This window comes from Bufo bufo, chromosome 2 (genome assembly GCF_905171765.1).
Source record: "Bufo bufo chromosome 2, aBufBuf1.1, whole genome shotgun sequence".
Classification (NCBI taxonomy): Eukaryota; Metazoa; Chordata; class Amphibia; order Anura; family Bufonidae; genus Bufo; species Bufo bufo.
Genome location: NC_053390.1, coordinates 238,171,327 through 238,187,633, shown reverse-complemented (window position 1 = coordinate 238,187,633; position 16,307 = coordinate 238,171,327). Strand labels below are relative to the sequence as shown.

General features: G+C 42.2%; 1 protein-coding gene across 4 annotated transcripts in view; it reads right to left on the bottom strand.

Moving 5' to 3' along the window:
• Nucleotides 1–16,307, bottom strand: part of LOC120988662 (E1A-binding protein p400-like) — a 194,341-nt gene that overhangs the window by 77,008 nt on the left and 101,026 nt on the right. For all 4 annotated transcript variants that reach the window (XM_040416268.1, XM_040416267.1, XM_040416269.1 and 1 more), the window contains 4 exons: nt 12,911–13,116; nt 11,788–11,965; nt 11,174–11,310; nt 3,317–3,486 (listed from right to left, as the gene is read on the bottom strand). In XM_040416268.1, coding sequence (XP_040272202.1) covers nt 3,317–3,486; nt 11,174–11,310; nt 11,788–11,965; nt 12,911–13,116 — 691 coding nt within the window. The remainder of the gene's footprint in view (nt 1–3,316; nt 3,487–11,173; nt 11,311–11,787; nt 11,966–12,910; nt 13,117–16,307) is intronic.

The following is a 16,307-nucleotide window of genomic DNA, read 5'->3' as shown; positions in this document are numbered from 1 at the left end:
ATTTCAAGGAAGTATATAAGTCTAAGCCAATGGTTGACTCGACAGACAGAGATGATAATTTATCAGCCATATACATGCCTACTCTCTCTGTGGAGCATAGACAGCTGCTTGATGGGGAAATCTCACTGGAGGAACTTGAGATGGCATTGAGGTCTTTCCCTAATGAGAAGGTGCCTGGTGGGGATGGGTTGCCAGAAATTTTTTACAAGAAACACCAAAAGATCTTACTCCCACATCTCCTTAATGTCTTTAATGACTCTCTTAGGACTGGCAACTCGATGAAAGAAGCAATTTTAGTGGTGATCCCAAAACCAGGTAAGGATCCTACAAAGGTTCATTCTTACCGGCCTATTTCCCTGTTGACAGTGGACATTAAAGTACTAGCCAAGGTCCTAGCAAATAAATAGGTTATTGAGCGTCATTAATACTGTTATTCACGAAGATCAATCTGGCTTTATGCCTGGGAAATCCACATCCTTAAATCTCAGACGCCTGTTCCTTAACCTTCAGTTGGGGGGAGGCGAGGGGGATGGATGTAGTGCCAGGCTCTCACTTGACGCAGCCAAGGCTTTTGATAGTGTCGAGTGGGAGTACCTTTGGGCAGTTATGACAAAAATAGGGTTTGGCCCGGTTTTCCTAAAGTGAGTGAAACTGCTTTATAATGAGCCCAGGGCTAGAGTCTGGGTCAATGGGGGGCATGTGCCAGGCGTTGGCCTTAGAGAGAGGGACAAGGCAAGGCTGTCCTTTGTCCCCTCTCCTGTTTGCCATTGCCATAGAGCCTCTAGCATACCTGCTCAGAACTACACCACTAATAAATGGCTTTAGAAGGGGAGGTATTGAGGAGCGAGTCTCGTTATACGCAGACGATATGCTGCTCTATGTAGGAGATATGGCCTCATCAATAGACCCTATCGTATCTCTGATGTCTGAATTTGGCAAGCAGTCTGGGTTGCTTATTAATTGGAGCAAGTCTGTGATATTGACGTTGTCCTCGCCTTCACAGAGTCTTTGTCATACCAATCTCAAAGTTGTGTCATCCTTTAAATATTTGGGAGTTGAGGTGTCCATTAATCCACATAGATACTGTACATACAAGACAATGTAGTGCCACTACTGGCTAGGTTTAAGCTTAAAGCTGCTTCCTGGCATAAGTTGCCACTGTCTCTAGTAGGCAGGGGAAATCTGATCAAGATGGTGCTAATGCCGCAGCTCCTATATATAGTTCATAACTCACCAGTATGGATCCCCATGCATTATTTTTACAAAATGTTTTGTTGTGGAAGACTAAAAGAAGTAGAATTAGATATGAAACCCTGCAAAGAAACAAAGAATAGGGTGGTCTAGTAATGCCCAACCCTTTATTATATTTTCTCTCAACCCAGCTGCAGCATTTTAAAGGATGGAACACAGCTGGAGGAGCGGGAAGAAATGGCAGATTAGTTGAATGGGCATCGGGACGCTCTCCACCCCCGACGGCCTTGGAAGGGGGAGTGGATCCAAGATTAGGATCTGCCCCATCTTTGGTGCTAATGAAGAAAGTGTGAGCTAAGGCTAAAGTGCTTCTTGGGGTCTCAGGACTTCTAAATATGTCTCCCATATGTAACAGCCCTGTCTTATCAGAAATTTCCCAACTGAGGGGATTCTCCCTATGGGAAAAGAAAGGGATTTGGAACATTGGACAATTGTACTCCCAGGGCCTCCTAAAGCAATTTCAGCAATTGTGCTCTGAGTTCGATCTACCCTCCAGTCATTTCTATAAGTACTAACAGATAAGACACGCATCAGATGCCCAATCCAAAACACTATCGCTACAATATACATCCAATCAGGCGCTTGACTCTGTGGTGGTGGTGGTAGGATCTGTAAGGGGAGCTATCTCGAGAATTTATCAATCATTGAATGGGGAGTTTCTGAATGCCTTTCCTCTTAGGGTAAAGGCACAATGGGAAAACAATGTTGGGAGTATTACTGATACTCAATGGGAGGAGACGTTAGCATTGATCCCGAGCCTATCCCTGAGTGAAGCTGCTAGATTGTCCCAGCTGTTTTTGATCCATAGGGTGTATAAAACCCGCTATTCCTATTTAAGATTGGATATAGAGACCCCTGTTGTCCAAAATGCAGCGAGTCAGAGGCTGATCTGTTACATATGCTATGGAGCTGCTGTGCATTAAGAGTATATTGGAGTGAGGTAATACAGCTAATCAATAAAGTGTATAGTGCAGATTTCTCTCTTCATCCTAAAATGTGCCTAATCGGCATTTTTGAATCTGATCAACTACAGACGCCTATTATTATAGGAAAAAAATAGGATGTTGTACCAGGCACGTAAAAGACTGGCAGCCAAGTGGATACAACTACTGCCTCTTGTTATAGCAGAGTACATAGCAAGACTGAATGTTGTTATAAGACTCGAAAGGGGGTTTATCTCAAGCGAAACCGCATGTCGAAATTTGAGGCAATTTGGGGTCCCTGGATTGATACATCTGGAATCTGTAGTCCATGGTTGGCACTTACTAGGGGACTCATGCATCCAAAATTGAGGGGGAGTATAATACTAGGGAACCTGGAGTTATGATATTGTGGTGTATACCTAACTCTTACTAAGGATATGTGCTGATGATTGGAACTTGCTGCTACCCCGGGGGAGCCCCTTCGCTCTCCTTCTCTTCAGGGAGCCAACCCTGAATCTCTACTTCTACTCTTCTTCCTGGATATCTGGCAGCCAATTGTTACTGTGATTGTCTCGTGAGGGGGAAAGTTAGTTCTGGGCTTGCACTACATTTTTGCGATGCGGAGGCACAGACAGAAACCCCACAGTAGCACTCCGTAGTGCTTCTGTTCTGCACCGCACCTTCCGGACTGCAGACTCATTTAAGTAAATGGGTCCACATATGTACAGTAATGTGTAATTTCCGACGTCCAGAAATAGAAAAAGGATTTTGAGAAGCTTCAAGTTTGGAATATGCAATCCATGGATCACATACATACACCTCTCAATGTACACAGCACTTCTGGTCTACAGCTTTCCGCACAAATAAAACTATTAACACTATCAATGCTGTTACTATCTATTGTGTGAAGGTCGGCATGCTTTTGGGAATATAATGAAGGTACATGATACTACTTGACCAGAGCCTGTGATAGCAATCCATATTTCATTACTGAATTATTTTCTTTTATTTTCCTGGAAAACATGAATTTCATGTTCTATACCGTATTTGAATATCTGACATGATCTTTTACTCTATTATGACTGTCAAATACTGTAATACACTGTAATATGAATTTGGCCCAAGAAACTTAGCTGCTCAACCTTGGCAGATTAAAGATAGCATCCCAGTGTTTCTCATTCAGATTGCGGATCTGATGGACTTCATCCAAGACAAGGTATTTCCATCTCATCTTCATGAAAGCCTGAAGTCCCTTGAACAGCTGCTTGTAAGAGGTGATGCAGACATGGAAGTTGTTGGGCTCATCCCATCTCTATAAAACACACATTTAGAGGTATGAATAAAGCTGTTTTTTAATAGTCAGAACACCTTTGAAGGCATAAGAGCATAAAGTGTGACCATTCAGCAGTTCTGAGAGAAATCATACGACAAAACTGCTGAATTAGCACATGTACAACGAATTATCTCATCACAGTGGTTTAGCTACTTTCACACTTGCGGCAGGACGGATCCGACAGGCTTTTCACCATGTCGGATCCGTCCTTACGCTATTTCGCCGTGCCGCCGGACCGCCGCTCCGTCCCCATTGACTATAATGGGGACGGGGGCGGAGCTCCGGCGCAGCATGACGGTGCACGGCGAAAGGCCGCCGGACTGAAAGTCCTGCATGTCCGACTTTTTAGTCCAGCGGCTCTCGCCGTGCACCGCCGTGCTGTGCCGGAGCTCCGCCCCTGTCCCCATTATAGTCAATGGGGACGGGGCGGCGGTCCGGCGGCACGGCGAAATAGCGGAAGGACGGATCCTACATGGTGAACAGCCTGTCGGATCCGTCCTGCCGCAAGTGTGAAAGTACCCTAGTGCACATATTTAAAAAAGTTAAATTGCATGGGAAGATTTATGATGAGGGAAATTTTATAATCTGCATTTTAGGAGTCTATAATTGCCACAATTTGTGCCAAATGTATCAAATGTTGCACAATGTTTGATACATTTGGAGTATTATTGTCTTGAGAAGTAACTCCACTTTCTACACCTGTAACAAAGGTTGAGCACAAGAATGTAGAACTGGGCTTCACCTATAGCAATCACCTTTCCCACACCATAACTGTAGCTAATGGTAATCATATACCGCCAGGACTTACATTAGGACAGCCAGATGGTTACAAAAACACATAAATGAAGCATACCTCAATACTTGCAGAAAAGAAGACACTTAAAGAAACTCACTGGTGGATGACAGCAAAAGAACGCCAAGATCACAGAAGGAAAACATGATCCAAGAGCGGAGTGGATAGAAAATGCATGGCATACAGTTAGACAGCAGATGAATGACAGTGAACAGAAATGCAGCGATATTGAACTGACAGCCACTTCCAAAGATCCCATAAAATACAGAAAACACACCAGACTCCATGGAACTACAGATCCCAGAATATACAGAAAACAAACTACACTTCCTGGATCCCAAAATACACATTATTCTAGAACCAGAATAACAGAACAGGGGAGAAAATGCACATGGCAAACACAATACCCGACAACCAGAATGAAGCGAGGTCTGGATATAAATAAGCTCAACTATCAGAAACTGGAAAAGCTAGGTGATAACTAAATCCAGATTCAGATGCAATGCAGTTGTATAGTAATTGCCCAAACAAAGTAGTAACTTAAAAAATGAAGCAGTAGGAAGACCCCTACTACTTTAACTTTACTAGAGCGAGACTGAGACAATCTATGCAGAATTTTAAAAAGCCACAGCTGATAAATCTGACTTATATCAGCTTGACAGGCTAACCATGCCAGCTTTCCTATCCACTTTTCAAAACTGAAGTAAGTGGTGAAAATACAACCAAAAAGTCAATAAAGCCTTATTCTGCAACTTTTTGAAACCAGAATTCTGAAGTGTAGGGCTTCATAAATACAACGAGGTAAGAAATAATCACATCTTTAAAATGAAATGGTGACAACACTACAATTTACTGAAGATGACAAAACATCACCATATGTATTATGGATACTTTAGGCCAAAAAAACTAACAAGATACAGTTTAACTTCCAGTTCCAGTGCTGGTATGTGAAGACACGTGGCAGAGAGCTTCTTTTGACCGAGACCTTGCCAAGCCTGCTTTACTGCAGCATCCCCCATGATTTTGCCAGTAAATAACTGGTTAGACCTACTATCTGTTTATGGAGTGATATTTGCTGTGGATTGGAGGAAAACCTTCTTCCACTAGGGGCCTGACCATTGGTTACTTCCTTCCTGCACATTAGATAGCACCATCACCACCTTCTTCACCCAGACCATATGACCATAAGGTCAATGCGGAGGAACTGAGATCTTCACAATAGGATCTCTTTAGCCAGGCAACAGGAGGCATAGACTATAAAGTGCTAGCTATTGAAGTAGCCAAACAATTAGCCCCAGACATTATAGCCACTCACTCCACACTCTGAAACTACAGAAAGAAGTGGCTTTGCAAAATCATAGGCTATCAGTGGTCAAGCAGCGAGTAGCTTGCATGGATGAAGAAACTGCATCGGCCACAGCAGTGAGACTTAGGGTGGGTTCGCTATAGGGTTGCATCGGGTATCGAAATTTCGATACCCAATCGATACTTTTGTACTGCGCAGCCTAGTATCTCCTCTTATAAGAGAACATGGAGTGTGCCACGTTCGGCGCGCGCTATGTTCTCTCCGGCCAGACAGTGGAGAAGGAGGGAGGTAGGGAGTCCCTACCTCCTATGACGTGGCCGCCACTGAAACCAGTGACAAGAGCGGGCTCTGAAGCTGCCCGCACCACTGCCATCAATGAATGTACGGCTAATTAAAGCAGGAGGAGGGACGGGGGAGGGAATAAACTGCTGCGCCGTCTGAGCTAGCGAGCTCGGCGAACAGCGGCAGCAGCAGCCTCCTCCTCCTCCTGAGTGTCCTGTCCTCTGCTCCTCCACGTCAGCCCGGGCCCCAGCCCCGGAGTCAGTGTGCATTAGTGCACTGAGCAGCCAGCATAGCAGGTACCCCACCCCCACACAGTGCAAGAGTGATTAGCCTGCCTCAAGATAAAGGCAGGCAAAAAACCATATGTATCCGGCAGCCAGTAAGATTGGGGTAAATGTGAATCATTAACCCCAATCTTGCCACTGCCATGTTTTAAACACTTATTTTTAATGTCAGGCTGGGCCCATGATTTTGGACTGGACCCCATGTGCCTCACATTAATATTAAGTGACCCCCAAAGTACCATCTCACATAATGGGCAACATGGGGTTAATGTGAGTTACAGAATACAGGCCACTTATTAATATGAGGCACATGGATTGGAAGTCAAAATTCATAAGACATGTTTCCCATTATGCAAGGATATGGGTACTTGATAGGGTTATTCTGAGGCATATGGGGGTTTTATCACTAAGAACGGTTAGACCTGTGTCTCACATTAACCCCATCATGTATCACTTTGGCAGCTTCCGATGTGAGCCATGGCATCCAGCACGGTTACCATGGCAGCAGGACACTACTGAAGCCTTGGCTGCCATGGTAAGCTCCCTGCTGCTGTGTGTACTATGCACAGGGCAGCAGGGAGAATGTGAAGTCCTATTCACCATAATAGATCTCTACTAGGGTGAATAGGGATAAGGGTTGTGGCGAAACCAACCTCGCCACTGGGTTTTGGAGAGGCCTGTTTATCAGCCTCTTGCCCCAGGATTATGGGCCCTCTCATCAGCCCATGCAAAACTTAAACCCCATGGCGATTTGACTGTGTTTGTGGCATCTGAGCGCTCAGATCCAAGCCATATGGGGACATGTGGGGTTTTGAGATGTGTGACAGAACCATCTGTCTGTGTAATTGTATTGTATGTTATGTGAGGGTACCCAGTTAGCTCATTTTATTGTATTCATGTTGTCTGAGTGCCATTCACCTAATAATATGCACTCAGACTTGAGCTGTCTGGGAATGTGTTAAATGTCTATGTGTATTGTAAAGGGTGGGATATTGTATGTTTGAGTAAGTGATGTCTGTTCCATTGTCCCCACGTGTGTATTGGTGATTTCTCGTTGTCTTGAGAGATAATTGGATTACAAAAATCGTATAAGGAATACAGCGGCTCACCCCTATCACGTATGGATAGGTGCTCACCCTCTGGTCCTACCCTCAGGACCTAGAAGGAAAATATATTGTATACAAAATGAGGGGGCACACACACACGGGCAACACTGGATGATTGAGTAAATGCTATTTAATATTCTAAAAACAAACCCCTAAAAAATACATAAAACATGTAATCTTGCAATATAGCAACCTATAAACTCACATATACCACTGATGGCGAATACGTGCAAGCGCTGACGTGAACACTGCTGTGGGTATGGTCACATATGATAGTGCATACAGCCGTGTGCCAAATCATATATACTGGCGTGAACCCTATTGCAGGTATGGTGATGTCACAAATAGTCCAACCAATGTCCCAATTGACAACAAATGTAGATGACTAGTCACACGTTGTGTTCCAATAGTGATGGTGGTATTGAAAATCCGGAGAATCCCACCAATAATACTGTGAACTGTGTCCAAAGTGATGAGACACTAATGTCCAATGCTTCAAGAATCGGTACAGCACATGTGGGTAAACTTCCCAGTACTTACGATATCCAGCCGCTTGTACTAACCCGGTCTCTCCCCTCCTTGCTGCCTCACTGCAGCGCTGATTTCCCAGGTGGCCGTGCCTGGCCGACTGTGGCGTCCCACGTGACCTGGTGATCTGGGGTTCCGGGCAGACGCTTGGATGACGTCACTGGTATGCGGCGGCAATTTCAAATTCGGAAGTAGGTCTTTTGTGCTGACAACTTGGTATCTAGTTTCTTTAGTCTTTGGCTTGAATCCACGCTCACTCTGTAATGCCAGACGCGTTTCAGGGTCTTGCGCCCCTTCCTCAGGGCCACTGAGGAAGGGGCGCAAGACCCTGAAACGCGTCTGGCATTACAGAGTGAGTGTGGATTCAAGCCAAAGACTAAAGAAACTAGATACCAAGTTGTCAGCACAAAAGACCTACTTCCGAATTTGAAATTGCCGCCGCATACCAATGACGTCATCCAAGCGTCTGCCCGGAACCCCAGATCACCAGGTCACGTGGGACGCCACAGTCGGCCAGGCACGGCCACCTGGGAAATCAGCGCTGCAGTGAGGCAGCAAGGAGGGGAGAGACCGGGTTAGTACAAGCGGCTGGATATCGTAAGTACTGGGAAGTTTACCCACATGTGCTGTACCGATTCTTGAAGCATTGGACATTAGTGTCTCATCACTTTGGACACAGTTCACAGTATTATTGGTGGGATTCTCCGGATTTTCAATACCACCATCACTATTGGAACACAACGTGTGACTAGTCATCTACATTTGTTGTCAATTGGGACATTGGTTGGACTATTTGTGACATCACCATACCTGCAATAGGGTTCACGCCAGTATATATGATTTGGCACACGGCTGTATGCACTATCATATGTGACCATACCCACAGCAGTGTTCACGTCAGCGCTTGCACGTATTCGCCATCAGTGGTATATGTGAGTTTATAGGTTGCTATATTGCAAGATTACATGTTTTATGTATTTTTTAGGGGTTTGTTTTTAGAATATTAAATAGCATTTACTCAATCATCCAGTGTTGCCCGTGTGTGTGTGCCCCCTCATTTTGTATACAAGATAATTGGATTACGCCTCGGGTGTCTCCAGGGCAGAGAGGAGGACACAATGATGCATTGTGGGGATGTATTGTCTCTGTAAAACCTGCTTGAGCCAGATTGCCATGCTGCCAGCCAGGGCCCAAAAGATACTTTTACTAACTTTTCAACCCCTGGTCTGATTCATGCCATTTTGTAATATGTTGTTCCCCTGAATGGATTGATTGTGAATATGTAATTTTTATGTGAATGTGATGTATGGTTTTAGAGTTATGAAAGTTAGGTAGAAAGTATGTTTTAACTGTATGTGTAATTGAGTTTCCTCTCAGGATAAGGGGAGGGAATATGTGGGATGTAACTGATATGTGATTGGTTGTTTTATACCTCCCTGTGGGCGGTCCTGTATTTGAAAAGACTGTAATAAAAACCAGGCTGGGTGTGCCAGCACCTCAGACCACTGCTTGACCCTCAACACGGAGCCTTGTCTCGTTATTGGGGGGATCCGCTGTATGCTGTTAGAGATTGATTGCCAGGAGTGTAAGCTGATTCCTGTTCGTCTGCTAGCAGCTATTCGTGAGGTTCCAGTTTGGAGTGCTACTTTGTATCCAGTTCGGGACATTGGTGTTCTGCAGTAGCTGGGCCTGTCTCTCAGAAAGGGGCATATCGCCTAAACGGATTTTAACCCCTTGTCTGCTGAAAACGGTCCGTTACAAGGGTTCTAGCCCCTAAGGGGGCTAATAGTTATTAAATAAAAAGTAAAAAAAATAAAATAAAAATTTAAACAAAAAACCCAAATATTAAAAGTTTAAATCACCCCATTTCCAAATTTTACATATAAAATATATAAACATAAAAAAAATAAACATTAGGTATCGCCATGCCCAAAAAAGTCAAAACTATTAAAATATTAAAAATTATCTCCTATGCGGTGAATGCCGTAACACAAGAAAATAAAAACCGAGCAATTCGACATTTTTTATTCACCTTGTCCCCCCAAAACATAGGATAGGACGGGCTAGATGTTCCATAAAGTGCAGGATGCATGCAGCTTTTTTGGTGTTTTTCTTTTTTCGCGTGGAATCGAATGGTATCGAGTACCGCAAATACTTTTTCATGGTATCAAAATCAAATCAAAATTTTGGTATCGTGACAACCCTAGTTCGCACTAGTGTTATGGCATTCCGTTATAGGTTCCATTTACAACAGAATGCAAAATGTTATACAGGACCAAAAACAAAGTCAGGACTTTTTTTCTGTCCTGCATAACGGAAACCAGATGGATCTGTTACGTTTGCCCATAGCCTTCCCTTTTATTCTGACGGATCAAAACCGAATGCCTTTTAAAGGCTTCCGTTTTGCATTCTGTCTGGGCAATCTATTACATACGGAACCTATAACGGAATGCCTGGATCTGGAGAATTGTTCCCTAAGGAGCAATCTGAAAATAGTTGGGTATCCCAGAGAGTGTCCCTCTGAGGGACTTGCACCACCTTTGTGACATAGAATTACGGATATGACATAAAAAATACAGATGATGTCCGTGTGCATTCCGTATTTTGCGCAATTAAACAGCTGGCCACTAATAGAACAGTCCTATCCTTGTCAGTTATGCAGACAATAATAGGACATGTTCTATTTTTTTTGCGGAACGGAAATACGGACATACGGAAACGGAATGTACACGGAGAAACTTCTGGTTTTTTTTTTGCGGACCCATTAAAATAAATTGTTCCACATACGGTCTGCAAAGAAACACGGAAAGAAAATATGTTCGTGTGCATAAGCCCTTAAAGAGTAAACTAAACTTTTATACAAGTGGCTTTTAAACTCTTCTAAATAGCCCAAAATAATTTTTGTAACATACTTTATTAATGAATTATGTTTTTTTTCAACTTAAAAAGGTACCCAAACTTTATGATAGTACTACTTCTTAAAATCATTTCCATACAGCACTGGCTTGTCAGCGCTGTACGGTGTATGGATTTCTGCTCCTGTGGAGAAAGATTGCTGTCCGCCTAATTCTGGCACAGCACATCGGTACCCTGTGCCCTGTACTGATGCGCTCTTCCAGGTTTTAGCTGATCAGAGCGGGCTCCTCCCTCTGCCCGCGCTCCACTCAGATCAAGGCTCTCTATACCACATCGACCGCCACATTTTTTTTCTACTTGACTCTTGCATGTATTTGATTGTTTAGTATGGGTTTGCTTACCCTTGTGATGGATGTTATTAAAATTGAAAATCAAAAAAATGTAAGACTCACCTTATAGCAAATAATAAGTCTCTCATATTGTATATCCATTTCACGTACTCACTGCTTACCTGTCTCTTTTTTCTTAGCTCTCTTTGTTTGCCAAAATATAAAAGCAGCTTTAAACCTGGGCACCATCTTTTGAATTCCAGCTCCCACTTCAGAATTTTACAGCTTCTCACCACAAACAGGTGCGGACCCCAGTTACCTGAAAATATTACAACATATCGTTAGGACAGCAGTGGTGGTGGACAACACCAAATAAAACAATAAAGATATTGAGCAGCAGAGGACCTAAAACAGCTCTGCACAGCAGTATGTCTAAGATATCATACACCTTTAAAAGGGTTGAACACCTGTGGATATATGATGCTTGTATGATCATTGGGGGTCCGACTGCTGAACCTCCACTGATCACAAGATCGGAGCCCCTAAGTCCCCGTGTCAATGGCGGGGTGGTGTGCATGCTTCATTACCACTCTATTTACTGTATTTCTATGGAACTCCAGGCACTGTACCCGACAGTCCCAGCGGTAGTCATGCGTTCACACAAGCATTCGGAGACTCCTGTTTCTGTGATCGGGGGGGGGCGACGACTGCAGACAGGCGATAAATGTTGTTCATGGGCAAGCCCTTCATATATATATCCATAATAATGGCTGTATTTGCCATTTCTCTTCCTTACCTTCATTACTGGCTATATGCGCCATGAGGGCAATAACTTGAACATTTTTGCCTAGCCCGGACTCATCAGCCAGAATGCCATTAAGATTCTTCTTGTACTGCTTCTCCATCCAGTCTAGGCCCACTTGTTGGTACTCTCGTAGAGTGCCATGAAACAGATGAGAAAGTTGTGGCTTCACCTGGAAAGTAAACATGGCTAAGTCCTTATATAGGTTCCCATAATACTTTTCATCTGTGATACTAGTAACTGGATTGCCTACAAAGCGCAATATATTCTAGATGATAGTCATTATTACGGTACTCGCTGGGTTCACAACTAATCAGGGCAATATGTATAGTGCATACTTTTTCACTATTTTTGCACTATAAGGGCATTTTGGGATATGGATATTATTGGGGTTTTTTTTGTTCCACTAGAGCAGGGAGACTCTCCAGCTGTTGCAAAACTACAACACCCAGCATGCCCACACTGCCTACAGCTATCAGCCTACGGCAGGGCATGGTGGGAGTTGTAGTTTTACAACAGCTGGAGAGCCGCAGGTTGGAAATCCCTGCACTTGACTACTTGACAAAGTGGCCTCTGTTAGACCCACAGCCACTATGTCAACTCAGTGGTACCCGCAATCACATGGCATGGGTGATGATGGAGTGACAGATGTGCTAAGTGGTTAGATGCTGCAGTCAACAGCAACAGGATTAAACAGCTGGGATAAGGGTTTTCTCCGGTCCCATCATAGCGAGATGTTGGCTGTTAGTTACAGCCTGCAACTGTTGGTAATGGTGTGGACACAGCTCCCGAAACCACAACCTGCTGGTCCTCACAGCTGCATCCTGCAATACAGGGACAGCTGCACATTATGGATGGAGCTATCTGAGATGATAAGACATTCCTGAAAGCGGTGGAAGTAACAGACATAAAATACAGCACAAGCAACACAAGAGTGGGGTAAGTTGAGTTGAATGACTCGTTCCATTATATCTTTGGAACATGTAAATTTTAAGTTATGCTTCTGCTGTAATATGTGATGTGTGTTACAAATAAACAAAATCTATACAGAAACATAACATGTAGTTTTCTTCTATGCAGAAAGGATGTAGTAGACACATATGCACTGAATGCTTACTGCACATGTAATCCGTGCGCTTCCACTAGGGAGAAGTAGCTCTGCTGCCCTGGCCACATCTCCAATATCTCTGGTGTGTTTTCTGGAGCTCAAATGTGCTGGACTTGTCCTGTCAGCCGTTCTAAACTGGGCTGTATCTAGTAATGAGTCAATGAGGATAGTATGTTTCTGCGGCACTTCTGAATCTCCACTTAGCTCTTTCACATCTGCAAAAATAGAAAGTAAAAGTGTTAATAACCCACCACATGGTAGCCTTATTCTGCCACGGGAGAAAATGTATTAGGCCTAGTTCACACAAACGTTTTTTTTGCAGGTGTACGGGTCGTTTTTTTGTGTTCCGTATACGAAACCATTCATTTCAATGGTTCCGCAAAAAAAACGGAATGTGTTCCGTATGCATTCCGTTTCCGAATTTCCGTTCCGTTGAAAGATAGAACATGTCCTATATTTGGCCGCAAATCACGTTCCGTGGCTCCATTAAAGTCAATGGGTCCGCAAAAAAAAACGGAACACATACGGAAATGCATCCGTATGTCTTCCGTGTCTGTTCCGTTTTTTCTGAACCATCTATTGAAAATGTTATGCCCAGCCTAATTTTTTCTATGTAATAACTGTATACTGTATATGCCATACGGAAAAACGGAACGGAAAAACGGAAAGGAAACGGAAACACAACGGACATCCAAAACGGAACAACGGATCCGTGAAAAACAGACCGCAAAAAACTATAAAAGCCATACGTTCGTGTGAACTAGGCCTTACTCAGTACTAAATGTCTTTATATGAAACATGAAGTTGTATTTCTTTTTTTTTAACCACTTCACATCCGGGCCATTTACCCCCTTCCTGACAGAGCCTAATTTTGCAAATCCGACATGTGTCACTTTATGTGGTAATAACTTTGGAACGCTTTTACTTATCCAAGCCATTCTGAGAGTTTTCTCGTGACACATTGTACTTCATGACAGTGGTAAATTTGAGTCAAATATTTTTACCTTTATTTATAAAATAATCAAAAATTTACCCAAAAAAAATTAAAAATTCGTAATTTTCAAAATTTTTATTTCTCTGCTTTTAAAACAGAAAGTGATACCTCCTAAAATATTTATTACTTAACATTCCCCATATGTCTCCTTTATGTTGGCATCATTTTGTAAATGTAATTTTATATTTTTAGGACGTTAGAAGGCTTAGAAAATTTCCAAAACCCACTTTTTAAGGACCAGTTCAGGTCTGAAGTCACTTTCTGGGGCTTACATAGTGGACACCCCCCATAAATGACCCCATTGTAGAAACTACACCCCTCAAGTTACTCAAAACTGATTTTACTAACTTTGTTAACCCTTTCAGGGTCCCACAAGAATTAAAGGAAAATGGAGATGACATTTCTAATTTTCACTTTTTTAGCAGATTTTCCATTTTAATAAAAAAAAATCTTTAACCTATCGAGGGTTAACAGCGAAACAAAACTCAATATTTATTACCCTGATTCTGAGATTTACAGAAACACCTCACATGTGGTCGTAAACTGATGTAAGGGCACACAGCAGGGCGCAGAAGAAAAGGAGCGCCGTATGGTTTTTGAAAGGCAGATTTTGCTGAACTGGTTAGATGCCATGTACCATTTTAAGCCCCCCTACAGTAGAAACTCCCAAAAAGTGACCCCATTTTGGAAACTAGGGGAAAGGTGCCAGTTTTATTGGTACTATTTTGGGGTACATATGATTTTTAATTGCTCTATATTACTTTTTTCTGAGGCAGGCAAACCAAAAAATGGCTGTTTTGGCACTGTTTTTATTTTTTACAACATTCATCTGAGAGGGAGATCATGTGCTATTTTTATAGAGCAGGTTGTTACGGAAGCAATTTTTATTTTTCTGCCGATCATCTTGTGCAGGGGCTCGTTTTTTGCAGAAAGAGTTGACGTTTTTAATGGTACAATTTTTGGGTATTTTTTTTGATCATTCATTATTACACTTTATGGGAATAGGTGACCAAAAAATTGGTTGTTTTATCACAGTTTTTATTTATTTTATTCTTACAGCGTTCACCTGAGGAGTTAGGTCATGTGACATTTTTATAGAGCAGATCGTTACGGACGTGGCAATACCTAATATGTATACTTTTTCTTATTTATTTAAGTTTTACACAATGATAACATTTTTGAAACAAAAAAAAATGATGTTTTAGTGTCTCCATAGCTTCTTTATTTTTTGACCGATTGTCTTAGTTAGGGTTTCATTTTTTGCAGGATGAGGTGACGGTTTGATTAGTACTATTTTGGGGGGCATACGCCTTTTTTATTGCTTGGTGTTGCAATTTTTGTGATGTAAGGTGACAAAAAATGGCCTTTTTTTTGGCACTGTTTTTATTTTTTTATTTTTACGGTGTTCATCTGAGGGGTTAGGTCATGTGATATTTTTATAGAGCTGGTTGTTACGGCCGCGGCAATAGCTAATATGTATACTTTTTGAAATTTATTTCACTTTAACACAATAATAGCATTTCTGAAACAAAAAAAATGATGTTTTAATGCCTCCATGTTCTGAGAGCTATATTTTTTTTTTTTTAGCGATTTTCTTATGTAGGGGTAAATTTTTAAAGGTATGAGGTTACGGTTTTATTGGTACCATTTTGTGGGACATACTCCTTTTTGATCACTTGGAGTTGCACTTTTTGTGATGTAAGGTGACAAAAATGGCTTTTTTTGACACTGTTTTTTTTATTTTTATGGTGTTTATCGGACAGGGTGGATCATGTGCTATATTTATAGAGCCGGACGTTATGGACGCGGCAATACCAGATATGTCTATTTATTTTTTCTATTTAAAAAAAAAATATTACTTAATTCAGGATTTTTTCTTTTTTTACATGTGAAACTTTTTTTTTTTTTTTTAATTCTTTATTTTTTTATTTTAAACTTTGCGTCCCCCATAAGGTCATACAAGCCGCCAAACTAGAGACCGAGAGATTAATTGCCAAAGAGAGCAAAACTAACCCTAAAATGTTCTTCAATTATATAAATGGTAAAAAGTATAAATCTGAAGGTGTCGGCCCTCTACAGAGCAATGAGGGGGGAGTTGCAGAGAGCAACGATGAGAAAGCAAAGCTATTAAATATTTTTTTCTCCACTGTATTCACTGAGGAAAATAAACAGTCAGATGAAATGCAGAATGTAAAAGTAAATTCCCCATTGAAAGTGCCCTGTCTGACCCGGAAGAAGTACAACAGCGACTTAAAAAGATCAAAATAGACAAATCGCCAGGACCAGATGGCATCGTATCCCAAGAGAATTAAGTAATGTCATAGCCAGACCCTTATTTCTGATATTTAAGGACTCTATACTGACAGGGAGTGTTCCACAGGATTGGCGCATAGCAAATGTGGTGCCAATATT